The sequence below is a fragment of the Phyllobates terribilis genome, unplaced genomic scaffold, assembly GCF_046119375.1.
Source record: "Phyllobates terribilis strain yellow unplaced genomic scaffold, ASM4611937v1 Scaffold_5__5_contigs__length_657084704, whole genome shotgun sequence".
NCBI lineage: Eukaryota > Metazoa > Chordata > Amphibia > Anura > Dendrobatidae > Phyllobates > Phyllobates terribilis.
This window is the reverse complement of record NW_027362765.1, coordinates 425,487,657-425,505,000: the sequence shown is the minus strand read 5'-3', so window position 1 is coordinate 425,505,000 and position 17,344 is coordinate 425,487,657. Positions and strand designations below refer to the sequence as shown.

At 47.5% G+C, this 17,344-nt stretch overlaps 1 protein-coding gene across 2 annotated transcripts in view; it reads right to left on the bottom strand.

The window, feature by feature from the left end:
* BTAF1 (B-TFIID TATA-box binding protein associated factor 1) overlaps window positions 1-17,344 on the bottom strand; it is an 84,417-nt gene that overhangs the window by 34,063 nt on the left and 33,010 nt on the right. The window contains exons 18-21 of one of the 2 annotated variants that reach the window (XM_073685230.1): window positions 16,870-17,044; window positions 16,559-16,762; window positions 15,874-16,327; window positions 14,735-14,925 (exon numbers count right to left, since the gene is read on the bottom strand). In XM_073685230.1, coding sequence (XP_073541331.1) covers window positions 14,735-14,925; window positions 15,874-16,327; window positions 16,559-16,762; window positions 16,870-17,044 — 1,024 coding nt within the window. The remainder of the gene's footprint in view (window positions 1-14,734; window positions 14,926-15,873; window positions 16,328-16,558; window positions 16,763-16,869; window positions 17,045-17,344) is intronic. The other variant, XM_073685231.1, reaches the window with a different exon arrangement.

Below are 17,344 nucleotides of genomic sequence, written 5' to 3'. Positions count from 1 at the left end.
AACATCAGACAAACACTAATAAAAACCAGAGGCCAGCAGATCATGTGAAAATATCATTTTGGTGTCATTCTCAAAACTTTTGGCCATGACTGTACACACACACATATACACACACACATATATACACACACACATATATACACACACACACACACACACACATATACATACACACACATATACACCAAAAGTTTGGACACACCTTCTCATTTAAAGATTTTTCTGTATTTTCATGACTATGAAAATTGTACATTCACACTGAAGGCATCAAAACTATGAATTAACACATGTGGAATTATATACTTAACAAAAAAGTGTGAAACAACTGAAAATATGTCTTATATTCTAGGTTCTTCAAAGTAGCCACCTTTTGCTTTGACTGCTTTGCACACTCTTGGCATTCTCTTGATGAGCTTCAAGAGGTAGTCACCGGAAATGGTCTTCCAACAATCTTGAAGGAGTTTCCAGAGATGCTTAGCACTTGTTGGCCCTTTTGCCTTCACTCTGCGGTCCAGCTCACCCCAAACCATCTCGATTGGGTTCAGGTCTGGTGACTGTGGAGGCCAGGTCATCTGGCGTAGCACCCCATCACTCTCCTTCTTGGTCAAATAGCCCTTACACAGCCTGGAGGTGTGTTTGGGGTCATTGTCCTGTTGAAAAATAAATGATGGTCCAACTAAATGCAAACTGGATGGAATAGCATGCCGCTGCAAGATGCTGTGGTAGCCATGCTGGTTCAGTATGCCTTCAATTTTGAATAAATCCCCAACAGTGTCACCAGCTAAGCACCCCCACACCATCACACCTCCTCCTCCATGCTTCACGGTGGGAACCAGGCATGTAGAGTCCATCCGTTCACCTTTTCTGCATCACAAAAAGACACAGTGGTTGGAACCAAAGATCTCAAATTTGGACTCCTTAGACCAGTGGAAATCTGTGCTTTGGTCTGATGTCCATTCCTTGTGTTCTTTAGCCCAAACAAGTCTCTTCTGCTTGTTGCCTGTCCTTAGCAGTGGTTTCCTAGCAGATATTTTACCATGAAGGCCTGCTGCACAAAGTCTCCTCTTAACAGTTGTTGCAGAGATGTATCTGCTGCTAGAACTCTGTGCGGCATTGACCTGGTCTCTAATCTGAGCTGCTGTTAACCTGCGATTTCTGAGGCTGGTGACTCGGATAAACTTATCCTCAGAAGCAGATGTGACTCTTGGTCTTCCTTTCCTGGGGCGGTCCTCATGTGAGCCAGTTTCTTTGTAGCGCTTGATGGTTTTTGCAACTGCACTTGGGGACACTTTCAAAGTTTGCCCAATTTTTCGGACTGACTGACCTTCATTTCTTAAAGTAATGATGGCCACTCATTTTTCTTTACTTAGAATTTGTATTATGGCAAGAAAAAAGCAGCTAACAGTCTATTCAGTAGGACTATCAGCTGTGTATCTACCAGACTTCTGCACAACACAACTGATGGTCCCAACCCCATTTATAAGGCAAGAAATCCCACTTATTAAACCTGACAGGGCACACCTGTGAAGTGAAAACCATTTCCAGTGACTACCTCTTGAAGCTCATCAAGAGAATGCCACAGCATCTTGCAGCGGCATGCTATTCCACTCGGTTTGCGCTTTGTTGGACCATCACTTATTTTTCAATAGGACAATGACCCCAAACACACCTCCAGGCTGTGTAAGGGCTATTTGACCAAGAAGGAGAGTGATGGGGTCCTTTGCCAGATGACCTGGCCTCCACAGTCACCAGACCTGAACCCAATCAAGATGGTTTTGGGTGAGCTGGACCGCAGAGTGAAGGCAAAAGGGCCAACAAGTGCCAAGCATCTCTGGGAACTCCTTCAAGATTGTTGGAAGACCATTTCCGGTGACTACCTCGTGAAGCTCATCAAGAGAATGCCAAGAGTGTGCAAAGCAGTCATCAAAGCAAAAGGTGGCTACTTTGAAGAACCTAGAATATAAGACATATTTTCAGTTGTTTCACACTTTTTTGTTAAGTATATAATTCCACATGTGTTAATTCATAGTTTTGATGCCTTCAGTGTGAATGTACAATTTTCATAGTCATGAAAATACAGAAAAATCTTTAAATGAGAAGGTGTGTCCAAACATTTGGTCTGTACGATATAGATATATATCCAGATTGAAATTATAATCCCCTGTACCACTCTGCCCTAAAATGTGTTTATTAGTAATCCTTGATGAGGAAACCTGGCCTCACCATCCTCGCACCCTTCTCAGGGAAACATTGCTATAGCCTTGCGAGCCAAAAACAATGAGATGAAAGGACAGAAAACCTCCACGAATTTCATACTGGGTAAATACAGCAGCTTCCTATGAGAGGGTGGTATATAAAAAGAGATGATGTCCTGAAAATTTTGATGAGGTATGAAAGCCTTGGTTTGATTACCCTTTGACACACATTAGTCCCCAGGTGATGGGAGTATTCTCTCATGATAAAGTATGTGATATTTGGTGCCGGACATGGATGAATTATGGTTTTGGTTAAGATATTAGACACATGGTATATTAAGGCCAAGGTTAACTTTGCAAGACCGCATTAAGGAGCAATGAAAAATATGGTTTGTGCTTTTGTTCCATGATGTAACCTTGTTAGGTAGTATAATTTTCAACAAAACGAGTAAAAAAAAAAACCCCAAAAACAACTGGTTACACAAGATGATCAAGTCAGGAGGGGTTTCAGTCATCCTTGGACTGGTCCAAAAGCAATCTTCTTGCAGACGCTCAATGGAGGAGACTGCCAGTTTGTCCAAATCTACTTGCCAGGTCCCCTCTTCCAGGTGGGGGGGGGGGGCTACCGTATTTGTGGGCACTCACTTTTTACAGCATGGCTGTTTAAGCCACACTTCAGAAGTTTTAATAGTTAGAATGATCAGAGAAAACCGATAGGAGCACAGATGCCCTCCTTGTCACGTTAGTATCATGTACTTGGAAGGCCTTTGCTCGTTGGGATGTATCCAACCATGTCACCTCTATGATCTGCTCTCTCCCGGGTCTTCTTGTTTTCTGTAGCTAGTATTGATGAGCGAGCGTGCTCGGGTGCTTACCGAACATCTTTGGCGTGCTCGTATATGATGTTTGAGTCCCTGAATCTGCATGATTTATGGCTGTTAGACAGCCTCAACACATGCAGAGATTGCTTGTTTGTTAGACCGGGAATCCTTATGTGTTGGAGGCTAACAGCCATAAATCATGCAGATGCAGGGATTCGAACATAATATACGAGCCGGCCAAAGATACTCGGTAAGCACCCGAGCATGCTCGGTTAAAGGGTTAAAAGAGCACGTTCACTCATCACTAGTAGCTAGGTCTCAAGAGTGGCCTGGCTTTCGGTTCCGTCAGGGGAAAAAGGTCTACCCTGCTTAGTCTCTTTCAGAAGCAACAGGCTTTAAAGGCCCCTAAGATTAGGCCTTTCCTTCAAGTTATGGATGACTTAAATAATCTACCAGCCCCCCTTGGATTCATGGGTGCTCATCTTAGTACATGACAACTTACTGGGCTCTCCCTTTGAACCGATCAACGACATCTCCTCACTATAGCTCTCCTGGTAGGTGGTTTCCGATTAGCAATTACTTCCATTAGACTAGTCTCCAGCTGGTGGCTCTCCCATCGCTCCTTGTTTTTCTACAGGATAAGGTGGTTTTCATCCAGTACCTTACTTTCTCCCGAAATTAAGTTTCAAACTTAATGAGATCGTTCTACCTTCCTTCTGTCAAGACTTTTTATGATCTTCTTAAAATCAGTTACAAGTTAGACTTGGTCAGAGCGGTGCTCCACTTTGTCGGTGAGTGCCTCATTCAGATGTTCAGACTGTTTTTTCGGAAAAATCTAGTTAATGTCTTTCCATCTTTAAAGGGGTATTCTCATCTCCAAAATCCTAGCCCAATATGTAGTAGGTGTAATAGTAATATTAGCAAATATCTCCAATTAGAACTGTAGCATATTTTTTCTGATTTGCTATCTCTTTGCTCATGTGCAAGCATCCCAGGACCTTGGGAACCATAGTTACGTCCACTGATAAAGTCACAGATAGGTATCCATGGTTACGACCACTAGCAACTAAGGTCCTGCGATGCCTGCACATGAGGTAAGAGATAGCGAATCAAAAAAGAAGATTTTTGTGTACTCACCATAAAATCTCTTTTTCTTAGCCTCCAATTGGGGGACACAGGGCCATGGGTGTTATGCTGCTGTCCACTAGGAGGCGACACTATGCAAAATCTGAAAAAGATTAACTGTGGCTCCTCCTCTGCACTATACACCCCCGGACGGCATCAGCCTTCTCCAGTTTTGTGCAAAAGCATTAGGAGGAACGCAACATGGATAACATAACCATGCCTATAGGAAGGCAACTATGTACGAGCTCAAAAAAAAACAATATGAGCACTCGACAACGGCCCGGAAAGGGCGACAGGGTGGGAGCTGTGTCCCCCAATTAGAGGCTAAGAGAAAGATTTTATGGTGAGTACACAAAAATCTCCTTTACTCTGACGCCTCAATGGGGGACATGGGAACATGGGACGTCCCAAAGCAGTCCCTGGGTGGGAAGGCAATGGACGAATATTGTGTAGACGGGCACCTACAATTGGGGTACCGCAGCCTGCAGAACACATCTACCCAGGCTCGCGTCTGCTGAGGACTGGGTATGAACCCTGTAGTGTTTGGTAAACGTGTGTAGGCTAGTCCAGGTGGCTGCCTTACACACTTGTTGTGCCGAATGGCCCAGGAGGCCCCTACCGCACGTGGTAGAGTGTGCCGTAATACCTGCCGGAAGAGGAGAATTTTTGGAGGCGGTAGGCCTCTTGTATGGTGGATTTGATCCACCTGGCAAGGGTAGCTTTGGAAGCTGGCAGACCCTTGCAGCCGCCTTCCAGGAGGAAAAGAGAATCAGACTTCCGGAAGGGTACAGTCCTAGACACAGATACGCAATGCTCTGACAAGGTCAAGCGTATGCAGAGCCTTCTCCACTCTATGAACCGGGACCGGACAGAGGGATGGCAGTGAAATTTCCTCATTGAGGTGGAAGCTGGAAACAACCTTCGGAAGGAAGAATGGGACCGTACGGAGAACTACCTTGTCCTGATAAAAAAACAGGAAGGGCCGTATGCAGGAGAGTGCTGTCAGTTCAGACACCCTGCGTAGCGAGGTGATTGCCACCAGGAAAACCACTTTCTGGGATAGAAGGCGGAGTGGGACTTCCCTAAGGGGTTCAAAGGGTGTTTCCTGCAATGCCGTCAGCACCAGGTTGAGGTAGCACGTTTCTAGTGGTCGTCTGTAGGGGGGAACCAATCGGGAAACCCCCTGAAGAAATGTCCTTACTTGCGGCTTGTTAGCAATGCACCTCTGAAAAAGCACAGAGGGGACAGTCTGGCCTCCAGACCCGATTGGAGAAACCCAAGTACCCTGGGGAGGGAATAAGGGAATGGGGTCTGGCCATGGAGATTCGCACCAGGTAAAGAAGGCTTTCCAGGTACGGTAATAAATCTTAGCAGAGGTCGACTTCCGTGCCCTGATCATGGTTGCAATGACTTGCGGCGAGAACCCTGACTGGGTTAGAACCCAGGTCTCAATGGCCACGCCGTCAAATTGAGGGCCGCTGAGTTCTGGTGGTAGAACGGGCCTTGTGACAGAAAATCCGGGCAGTCAGGGAGAAGCCAGGGGACGTCTGCTGTGAGCTGTACGATGTTGGCGTACCATGTACAGTACAGACCAAAAGTTTGGACACACCTTTTCATTTAAAGATTATTCTGTATTTTCATGACTATGAAAATTGTACATTCACACTGAAGGCATCAAAACTATGAATTAACACATGTGGAATTATATACTTAACAAAAAAGTGTGAAACAACTGAAAATATGTCTTATATTCTAGGTTCTTCAAAGTAGCCACCTTTTGCTTTGATGACTGCTTTGCACACTCTTGGCATTCTCTTGATGAGCTTCACCGGAAATGGTTTTCACTTCACAGGTGTGCCCTGTCAGGTTTAATAAGTGGGATTTCTTGCCTTATAAATGGGGTTGGGACCATCAGTTGTGTTGTGCAGAAGTCTGGTAGATACACAGCTGATAGTCCTACTGAATAGACTGTTAGAATTTGTATTATGGCAAGAAAAAAAAGCAGCTAAGTAAAGAAAAATGAGTGGCCATCATTACTTTAAGAAATGAAGGTCAGTCAGTCCGAAAAATTGGGAAAACTTTGAAAGTGTCCCCAAGTGCAGTTGCAAAAACCATCAAGCGCTACAAAGAAACTGGCTCACATGAGGACCGCCCCAGGAAAGGAAGACCAAGAGTCACATCTGCTTCTGAGGATAAGTTTATCCGAGTCACCAGCCTCAGAAATCGCAGGTTAACAGCAGCTCAGATTAGAGACCAGGTCAATGCCACACAGAGTTCTAGCAGCAGACACATCTCTACAACAACTGTTAAGAGGAGACTTTGTGCAGCAGGCCTTCATGGTAAAATAGCTGCTAGGAAACCACTGCTAAGGACAGGCAACAAGAAGAAGAGACTTGTTTGGGCTAAAGAACACAAGGAATGGACATTAGACCAGTGGAAGTCTGTGCTTTAGTCTCAGGAGTCCAAATTTGAGATCTTTGGTTCCAACCACCGTGTCTTTGTGCGACGCAGAAAAGGTGAACAGATGGGCGCTACATGCCTGGTTCCCACCGTGAAGCATGGAGGAGGAGGTGTGATGGTGTGGGGGTGCTTTGCTGGTGACACTGTTGGGGATTTATTCAAAATTGAAGGCATACTGAACCAGCATGGCTACCATAGCATCTTGCAGCGGCATGCTATTCCATCCGGTTTGCGTTTAGTTGGACTATCATTTATTTTTCAACAGGACAATGACCCCAAACACACCTCCAGGCTGTGTAAGGGCTATTTGACCAAGAGGGAGAGTGATTGGATGCTACACCAGATGACCTGGCCTCCACAGTCACCAGACCTGAACCCAATCGAGATGGTTTGGGGTGAGCTGGACCATAGAGTGAAGGCAAAAGGGCCAACAAAGTGCTAAGCATCTCTGGGAACTCCTTCAAGATTGTTGGAAGACCATTTCTGGTGACTCCCTCTTGAAGCTCATCAAGAGAATGCCAAGAGTGTGCAAAGCAGTCATCAAAGCAAAAGGAGGCTTATTTGAAGAATCTAGAATATAAGACATATTTTCAGTTGTTTCACACTTTTTTGTTAAGTATATAATTCCACATGTGTTAATTCATAGTTTTGATGCCTTCAGTGTGAATGTACAATTTTCATAGTCATGAAAATACAGAAAAATCTTTAAATGAGAAGGTGTGTCCAAACTTTTGGTCTGTACTGTACGTCTGGGCCAGTCCGGTGCGGTTAGGATGGTTGGAACTCCCTCACCACTCTGGATATCAGGGGGAGAGGTGGAAAAATGTACAGGAGCTGGAACTGGGTCCAGTACTGAACCAGGGCGTCCGCGGGTCGCGAGTTCTGGCCATGAAGTTGGAGACCTTCGCATTGAAGTGGGATGCCATTAGGTCCACGTCCGGAGTCCCACAGCGATGGCAGATCTGGCGAAAAACTTCAGGATGGAGAGACCACTCTCCCGAGTCCATTCCTTACCGGCTGAGCAAGTCTGCTTCCCAGTTGTCCACACCCAGAATGTGGACTGCAGAGAGAACCGAACCTGTGTGTCTTCCGCCCAGTGGAGAATGTGTGTGTCACTTCTCGCATCGCCTGGGCACTGCGGGTCCCCCCTTGGTGATGCACATATGCCACAGCCGTGACATTGTCCGACTGTACTCTGATGTGAGAGGCTGCTAGTAAGTGATGGAAGGCTCTCAATGCCAGGAGGATGGCACGAATTTCCAAGATGTTGATGGGCATGGTCGCTTCCGCTGGGGACTACTTGCCCTGTGCTCTGTGGTGTAGGTGCACCGCACCCCAACCCGTCAGGCTCGCGTCGGTGGTCAGAACCTTCCATTGACCCGTGAGAAAGGATTTACCCTTTGTTAGTGAGTTTGGCTTGAGCCAACAGAGCAGGGACCACCTGGTTGACGACGTCAGCTGGAAAGCCCTGTCGAGAGAAAAAAAAAAGGGTTCCTGTCCCATGACTTGAGGATGGCTAGTTGGAGAGGCCTGAGGTGAAGCTGAGATTTTCCTCCTTTGAACTTTGACTGGCCTGCTTTTGACTGCCAGGTCTTGTCCGACTTTTGCGTCGACAGCGAGTTGTCCCTGCGTAGGGAGCGGTTGCTATTTTGTGCTGGCCGCGAGACAGACCAGCCCGAAGAGTTCCGAAAGGATCGGAATCGAGTTTGGTTATGCTTCTTGTAAGTGCGTTTGGGTTTCAGTTGGGGGAGAGAGGTACTCTTACCCCCGGTGGAGTTGGATATCATAGTGTCCAACTGTTCACCAAAAAGTCGACCACTGAGGTACGGGAGGTGAGAGAGGGACTTCTTTGAGGCTGCGTCTGCTTTCCATTCCCGCAGCCAGAGGATACGCCAAATCGTAATGGCATTTGATGCTATCCCGGCTGAATCCCTTGCAGAATCCAGCGCTGCATGAAGCATGTAATCTGCTACAACTGCTATTTGAACTGCTTGGTCCGACAGCTCAGGAGCAGATACTTGGAGGCCAGCTTGTAAATTTTGGGCCCAAGCCAGGATGGCCTTGGCAGCCCGAACTGAAGCGAACGCGGGAGCCAGGGAGGCCCCTGCGGCATCGAAAATTGAACGAGCCATGCGTTCTACCTGCCGGTCTGCGGTGTCCCTGAGCGTGGAGCTATCTGGCAGTGAAAGGAGCGTCTGTGCTGCTAGCCTAGAGACTGGGAGATCCACTTCGGGTGGATCGGTCCATTCCTTGGTGGTCTCCTGTGGGAAGGGGTACTGCGCCTCCAGATATTTGCAATTGGTAAACTTCTTCTCAGGCTGTGAGAACTGCTTTTTAAGGATCGACTTAAACTCTGGGTGGTCAAAGAAGACCTTAGGCGGTTTCAGAACTCCTTCAAAGGAAATCTTGGGTTGTGGTGCCTCCGGGGGCGGATCAGCAATGTCCAGCACCCGATGGTTGGACGAGATTACGTCCTCAACTAGTGCTGGATTGCTAGGGGGGGATTGGGATCAGAGACCCTTCAGTTTCCTTGTCTGAGTCGGAATCACAGATGTCTTCCGAATCCTGTGTATCGCTAAGGCGTCTCCTGCTGGGTGAACCAGGGTGGAGGCCTTCTCTGGTCGGGGGGTAGGGGACGGTCTAGATGACCTGGAACTACGGTGTCTCTCCCTAGAAGGGGATGACCGTGTGCTATGGGATGACGCAGATGAACGTGACCTGTGGGTCCGCTTGCGTCCTGACCTAGACGTGGACGTGCCCGGGTCGTCATGTCCCTGAGTCGAGCCTTCCCTTTGCTGGGAAGCGTTCATAGCCAAGGCATGATTCTGCAGAGCGTGAAGCAATGTGGAGGTTAGGTCATCTATAGACTGCGTAATAGATTGCGACATCTGAGTGACCCATTCCGGCGTGCATTAGACAACGAAGCATTGGCAGGGGCTTCTTGGGGCTCTGGCACAGTAGTCTGGATACAGTCCTGGCAGTGCGGGTACGTGCTGCCACTTGGGAGAGTATTGCTGCAGGCTGTACAGAGTGCATAATAGCAGTCCTGCCTGGTTCTCTTGGACCTTGAGCGGGGTGGCTATGCAGAGGAGCCTGGACTCACAGCCGAGGAAGAACTCCAGCTGTGATCTTATCTCACCGGTGTGCCCCTAGGTCCAGCACCGAAGATCCACAGTCCTGTGCCCCCCGGAGACTGGCTGGTCTTCTCTTATCCTGCAGCAGATAATGGCCGTCAGAGTAAAGTTAAGAAAGAAGGGGGGCGGATAGCTGGAAAGGGCGGCAGAACTGTGTGAAATTGTGCCCTTTCAGTCTCGATCCGCCCCCTCTGACACTGTAGAGTGTCATATTTGTCATCCGGGGGACGGGCCGGGGAGAGGAGGTGGCGGCTTCGGCTAGGCCGAAGAAGCGGCCTAAATTAGATGCCTGATGCCCAAAGGGACTTCTGAAGGAAGAATGACGAGTCCACCATATTAATGACCTTCTCACATGAAGGGGTAACCTGATGCGTCGATCTAGAGACGACGGGTTCTTGTCCCATGCTGACAGAAGGGCCAGTTGAAGAGGCCGGGTATGGAATTGGCCAAACGAGACAGCTTCCATAGCTGCCACCATTTTTCCCAAGACACTCATGCACAGGCGAAGACGGCGTGGATTTGGGTCGGAGAGAAGGTGAATCCCCCGGAGAGAGTTTATCTTCTCCCTCGGGAGAATAACCCGGGCATGGGTCGTGTCGAACTGCATCCCTAGAAAGGTTAAGCACTGAGATGGGACCAGAGAGGATTTGTCTGTATTGATTAGCCAGCCTAACCGAGAAAGCGTGTTCAGGGTGATCTGGAGACTGTGGAGGCAGTCCCTGAACGTGGGACCCTTGATCATTAGGTCGTCGAGGTAGGGGATAATTACAATCCCCCTGGCTCGTAGAATGGCCATGACCGTCGCCATTACCTTTGTGAAAACCCTCGGGGCGGAGGCAAGCCTGAAGGGGAGAGAAGTGAACAGGTAATGTGCGTTCTGGAAGGCAAATCGAAGGAACTTCTGATGTGGTGCGCAGATTGAGATGTGAAGATACGCATCCTGAATATCCACTGAACATAGGTATTCCCCGGCCTCCATCGAAGCGATTACCGACCTGAGGGACTCCATTCTGAAGTGCAGTACATGTACCTGTCTGTTTAGTTGTTTGAGGTCTAAGATCGGAAGTAGTGAGCCGTCCTTTTTTGGAACGACGAAAAGATTTGAGTAGAAACCCGAACACCTTTCTTGAAGGGGGACTGGAAATATAACTCTTGAGTGCGGAAGGGAGGCAACGGCCTGAAGGAAACCGGGAAGTAGAGATAGATGCGGGTGGAGGGACCTGAGAAATAGTGTTCTTGGTATGACGTTGAACTCGATCTTGTAGCCTTAGGTCACCATCTCCTTGACCCAGGCATCCTCTATTGCCAATACCCAAGGGTCTCAGAACAGAAGTAGACGGCCGCCCACCCTGGGAGAAAACCCAGGTGGGGGTGACCCGTCATGCTGAGGAAAATCTGATGGATCGTGATCGGGATCCAGAGGGCTTGGAAGAGCGACCCTTTGGGCGCCAGTTGGGACTGGGCCTAAAGATAGGCTTAGGTCTCTCTCGCTGTGCTGGGGTACGGTCCTGTTGAGAGGAGGGTCCTGGTTGAGCGAACCGACGAAAGGACCGAAACTGAAGGTAACGTTTCCTAGGAAAGGGGCGATTAGCTCTCGGCTGAGGAAGGGAAGTGCTCTTGCCCCCAGTGGCATCGGAGATGATCTGGTCTAATTTAGACCCAAATAGTCTGGAGCCCTGAAAAGGGAGATTTTTTAGTGATTTCTTGGAGGCCGGGTCGGCGTTCCAAGCCTTCAGCCAAAGAATCCTACGTATAGCAATGATATTGCTAGAGACGCGGGCTGAACACGCAGCGGAGTCAAGGGACGCGGTGAGCAGATATTTCCCTGCGTGGGCGATCTGATCTGCTAGGTCAGCCAGATCGTCCGGGGAAGCCCCGGTGAGGATGCCCTGCCTAAGCTGTTTGGCCCATGAGGAGACTGCTTTTGATACCCAAGTTGAGGCGAAGGAAGGACAAAAGGAGGAGCTAGTGGCCTCGAAGGCTGACTTAGCCAAGGCCTTAACCTGTCTATCCGTAGTGTCCTTGAGGGAAGAACCGTCTAGAAGGGACAGTACCGTCTTAGCCGAGAGACGAGAGACAGGAGGATCCACAGAAGGGGACTCCGTCCATCTGCTGACGAGGTCGTGGTTAAAGGGGTATAGCATGTCTAACTGTTTCTTTCCAGTGAAGCGCTTCTCAGGATGCTCCCATTGTTTCTGAAAGACACCATCAAATTCTGAATGGTTAGAAAAGGTGTGTGCCGGGCGCTTGATTCTCTTGAAGGAAACGGAGTAGTCCTGAGAAGGGCTCTCGTCCTCTTTAACATGCAGAGTCTGATTGACGGCCGATAAGGCTGTCAACCATGTCCTGGACTCTGGATCCGACACGGACCAAGATTCTAGAGTCAGAATCTGATTCCGTGTCTGATCCCGGAGCAATTTGGAGTCTGGAGAGCTGGAGGATGAGCTTGTGTGAGTGCGTTTCTGAGAACTTGCCCTCGGTCTGCCCTTAGAAGGAGGGGGGCAGGGGTGCCTGCGAACCGTCCGTGGGAACGTTCAGAGCACTGGTGGCCGTGGGTAGCATGGGCAAACGTTCTAGGACCTGCACCAGAGATTGAGATACCTTGGTGAGGTCAGAGACAGACTGGGACATAGCAACAGCCCACTCTGGAGGAGGGGGAGTTACCTCGTCCTGGGTGACAGGGGGGGTGGTTTTGGGGTGCCAGCATAGTGGGAGGCTTGCAGGTAGAGCAGAAAGCCGTTGTCAGACCCGCGGGCCACTTAGTACTGCAAAGAGCACATGCGTAATATGTGACTGTGTGAGTGGGACGGACAGAAAGCTCCCTGGGATTGGGCATATGTGCCTTACCAGGGATACTGCAGAGGAGGGAGCCTGTGGTGTGTGAAAGTGGCAGAGTAGGTCCTACCCGGTCTGTAATGGGTATGGTCCCGTATCCCCCGTAGGAAAGTCCGGAGCTGCAGAGACAGGAGCAGGGCTGCGATGATGAGGCAGTCACAGAATGATGCTGCCGGAGCCAGAACAGAGAGCAGCGTGCTGCCCTGAGCAAACTAGGGGAGCTAAAGCTCCGATAAGCCCGCCTCCATCCCTTCTGCCTAAGAACTCGGCCGCTGATAGGCCCCAGGGATAAAAGTGGGCGTGACTGAAGAGTCATATTGCTCCTCGGTCCTGATTGGCCGGTTTTCAGGAGGGGGCGTATACCCGCCAGAAAGAGTAACACCCAAGAGTACTTGAAATTTTTTTTTCCCCATTACATGAATATTTTGCAAAGTTTCCATCCTCAATAGTGGTTTTAGTGCATCTTTTTAGTGCAAATTCGGTCAGAATAAGCCCAAAGACATAAGTAAAATATGTAGCACATAAATTATATTCTAAAAATTGTATTATCTACAGAAGGAGGCAAAAACCTACAGTTCACGATGGCTCGCTTTTTATATACGTAGGATCATATGACCCTTATGAATTCTGAGGAGAGTAGCGAGAAGTATATGGTTTGCATGATTCTGAATTACAAGCTTCATATGTGAAGAGAAAAGAAAAAAAAACATCTAACATACAATTATCTGCCATTACATTGTGCCTGGAGATTCAGGTGAATTAGGGGAATGAAAGCCCATGAATTATCTGATGCAACCAGTATATATATGCTGCACACCCACTGGGAGGGGAGGCAATTACAAAGGACTGAAAACACAAAGGTTTGGCTTTAAGCAGAAAGTTTTCCATTTTAAAACAGCTTATAGGAAAAGCTATACCCAACAAATGGGGTCCATAAAATAAAAGAAAAATTAGGTTTCAATGTAAGTAGGATTAGGTCAAAAATGACATGCAAAGCATGTTTTATTATTAACATTGGAAGTCTATCCACAAAAACCTTTCACACCGGCCACTAGAGCAGTCACAATAGGACGACATCCTGTTTCGTTCACTTGTCACCTTTGCTGTATATACTGAGACAGTGTAAGCAGAGTCATCTCATTTAAGGACAGCTCCATTGAACTGCTTGAGGCCTAGAGAATGCATGGTAGCAAGATTATAAACTGTAGAGATAATGACCATATAAGTCACCCCATGACAAAGGAGCTGCAAACAGAGAATTTTTAATGCAGCGAGGTATAGCACACTTCAATTTAACAGGCATTATCTCAGGCCAGCCTTGGGACCTTCTGTAAGCCGATCACAAGCCTTAGGCCAGGTTCACTCAGTCAGTATTTGGCAAAGTGTTTTAGGTCGGTATCCGTAAGCCAAAACCAGGAGTGGAACAATCAGAGAAAAAGTATAATAGAAACACGTCACCACTTCTGCATTTTTCACCCACTCCTGGTTTCGGCTTGTAAATACTGAGGGTGTGAACATGGCCTTACATAACCATTCCTGTGAAACTCGCCCATACACATGATCGGCCGAGTATCCAATTGTCTTCTGTAGGGAGAGGGGGAATAAACTACTTCTGGAAAACTAACAGCAGCTTATGGCCAATGAGAACAAAAAGATTGGGCATGTTGGATTTCGAGGTGGTTAAGCCTCATGTAGGGAAGGGGTTAAAGCATACAAGTAAAATCTGGCCGTCAGTGTGGCGAGACTTTGCCTGCGACACCAGAATCGCCACCCCTATGTGGGGCCCATTATTCTGTACGGAAGACCATGTGGGGTCCAATGCTCAGGCATGTCCAGCCAGAGATAATACTAGTTCGGCTCCACCTCCGGCCAGCTTTCCCTAGCACTGCTGCAGGTGATTGACAAGTCTATCCCATAGAGAGAGACCTGTCCATCACCTAGAGATGTGCAGAGAGAAGCCAGCTAGGGCAGTTGCCAGACGAGAATCTGCTCCGTCGCAGCATTTCAGAGAAAAATATACCTGGCTACAATCATCTTTTAGAGGTCGTTCTTCACTTATCATTGACTATTCCTTAGCACACCTTCTGCTCCTGGATGGAATTATGCGGATCTTAACCCTCCTTTGAGTTAGAGACAGTAAGGCAACATGAAGGGTCATAAATACCTCTTCACACTCTGCGGGTGGGTGGACTCCGCTTCCTGTGGGCAAGTCCGCTACCTGGGACTTGGTTGCTTTAGGAGTTGGGCCACGTCTGCTGGTGACTGCAAAAGCAGCTTGTTGATGTCGGTAGAGGGTAACTATTCCTCGGTATTTCGTGACGGTGTGACAGGCGCCATCTTTTTCTGAATTTGAGCCTTCATTAGAAAATAAAGTGTCATAACTTGCAGTAAAATATATATCTCAAGCCGCCATCATCATCATCAAAATCACTGCTTCCAGTCAGCAACTAGAAAGTCTTAATTACACCCCTCCCTTACCTGCCATGTCCGACATCGTAGAAAGCCCTGATCAACTGTATGGTAGTCGTCAACTGGACATAATCAATTGTGAAACGAGCATCCTAGAAAACGCTCGTTTTATGATTATCTTGCAGTGTAAATGGGTGGGGGCAAGCGAGCACGAGAGAGCAAACGAGCGAGCGAGCGCGAGCGAGCAAACGCGAGAAATATTTTCCAGCTCCAAAGTTCGTATCCCCATTGATTTCTATGGGGTTCGGGTACAGTTCTGGTACCCAAACCGAACTTCCACAGGTCTGCTCATCCCTATATGTAATGGATTCCTAGAGGCTTCACATCTACTGTGATAGTCAGTTGGTCTGCTGTTCAACATCTATGCCCAATTCTGAGTCAGAATCCTCCCTCCGCCAAACGTCTTAGTGGTCCCAATTCTCCTATTCAGGTAGAGAGAGTGAATGAATCTAACCAAAAGGAGGATGGATGGCGGAGAACACCAACAATTAAGCGCCAGGGAGGGAGAGGCAGTCGTGGGTCTTTGTACACTGTCTGCTGTGAGTGGCCCTCCAACTGGGGTGTAGTGGGCACTGGGAAGAGAGAACTGGACTGACTGCACTGGAATTTAGTGATTAACAGAATAAAAAGAATTGGTGGCATCTATTAAAAAGAGGGTGGAGAGGTCTCTACTAGGTTTCACACAGATGTAGATTATTCCCCTTTGCTAGCATAATACAATTCTGCAAATGGCGGTCTCCCACATTTATTAATCCCATTAAATACATCTGTACTATACCATGTGTTCACTTGTTAATCCTGCTATTATCGTCTGTGTCACTCTTAAGGAAATACCTGCATACGACAGATCCATCACTGTACCTCTGAGATGGTCCATGCTGTTGGAGGCTGGGGCAGGACAGGTCACGGAGGGGGTGATACTGGAATCCACACACACTGAACTACAAAGATTTTTAACAATTTTGGGGTTTGGACTAGGAGTCCTTGAGGTACATTGCTGAAGCAGTTTAGCAATACAAGAAGCTGCGTAGTTCTGCACCACTGTGTTCTCTTCCTTTTTCACAGACTCCATTAACGGCTTGATGATTGGATTGAGTTTCTCTGGTAGCTGCATGAGGTTGACTATGGCACAGGCAGCACAGGTGTGCACCCTCAGCTGCAGGACTTGCCATTCCTGGTTGGTTTCCATTACAGTAATCTGTACTTGTTGCCTTTTTCCATCTAGTTGCTGGTAAACTTTAGCATCGGCCCGGAGAGGAGCTGTTGCTTCACTGAACACTGCAGTTACCTAGAATGCACCAAACACAGGGGTTTATCGGCCCGGTCTGTACACTATGTGCAAGCTTTAACTTACCGATTGCTCTGAAGAATTGGAAATTGATGCAGAGGATGTACGGGTACGAAGGGAGTTGTATAGGTTGGGGGAACATGGATTTACAAAAATAGGCACATTGGCTTGAATAGATAAAAGACTTCACCCCTTTTAGTCACCCACAGCCCCAAAAAAAAAAACACTCACCAGGTCATTAGCTTGGTCTATTGTGAATACACTGCAGTTTACTTTGCTCCGAATGTCTATATTTACATCTGCAAGGGAGGAAATCAGCTGCTTGCACTCATTCTGCATCCGAGTAAAAGGGATCGCTATTTCATCATAATATAAGTGTTCAGATAAAACGGCAAGCAAGCGCGGCTGCACTGCAAGGGATACGGCTTTACATTCCTAGTAATAGAAAAAATAAATTATAATATTCATAGATTTAAAAAAAATATGTACATACATGTCTCATTGAGAGTCCCTCATTTCTACCAAATACACCAGCTCATTACCTTCTGCAAGGCAGCCCACTCGCAGATCACAAGGGACACGCTGATCCTTTGTAAGGCCGACTTGGAGTTTAGATGAAAAAGGAGCAACTGAGCTAATGATTCAGCGGGCTTTATTTCCTGAGTGGCGGTATTCACACAGAGATCACAAATACAGCAGCATAATGATCCCAGCAACCTGAAAGGGGGAAGATTGAAAAAGCGGCTTATTGATCTGGACAACAGCTGACATGCAGCATTCATACCATGGCGGATCAATGCTGTTCTAGTCATTCCGGATTAGAACATTTATAATTGTTTGGCAGGTAAATCATATAGTATCGTTTTAAAGTGACAGGTTAAACCATTTACTTTCCCACATAACTATCATTAAGTGCACACAGACTAATATGGAGCTGGAAGGATGATTTTTTTTTTTTTTAACCAAAAAAGTTGTTTGCTTATATTATCAAAATGCTACGAAGATAATTAGTTAAAA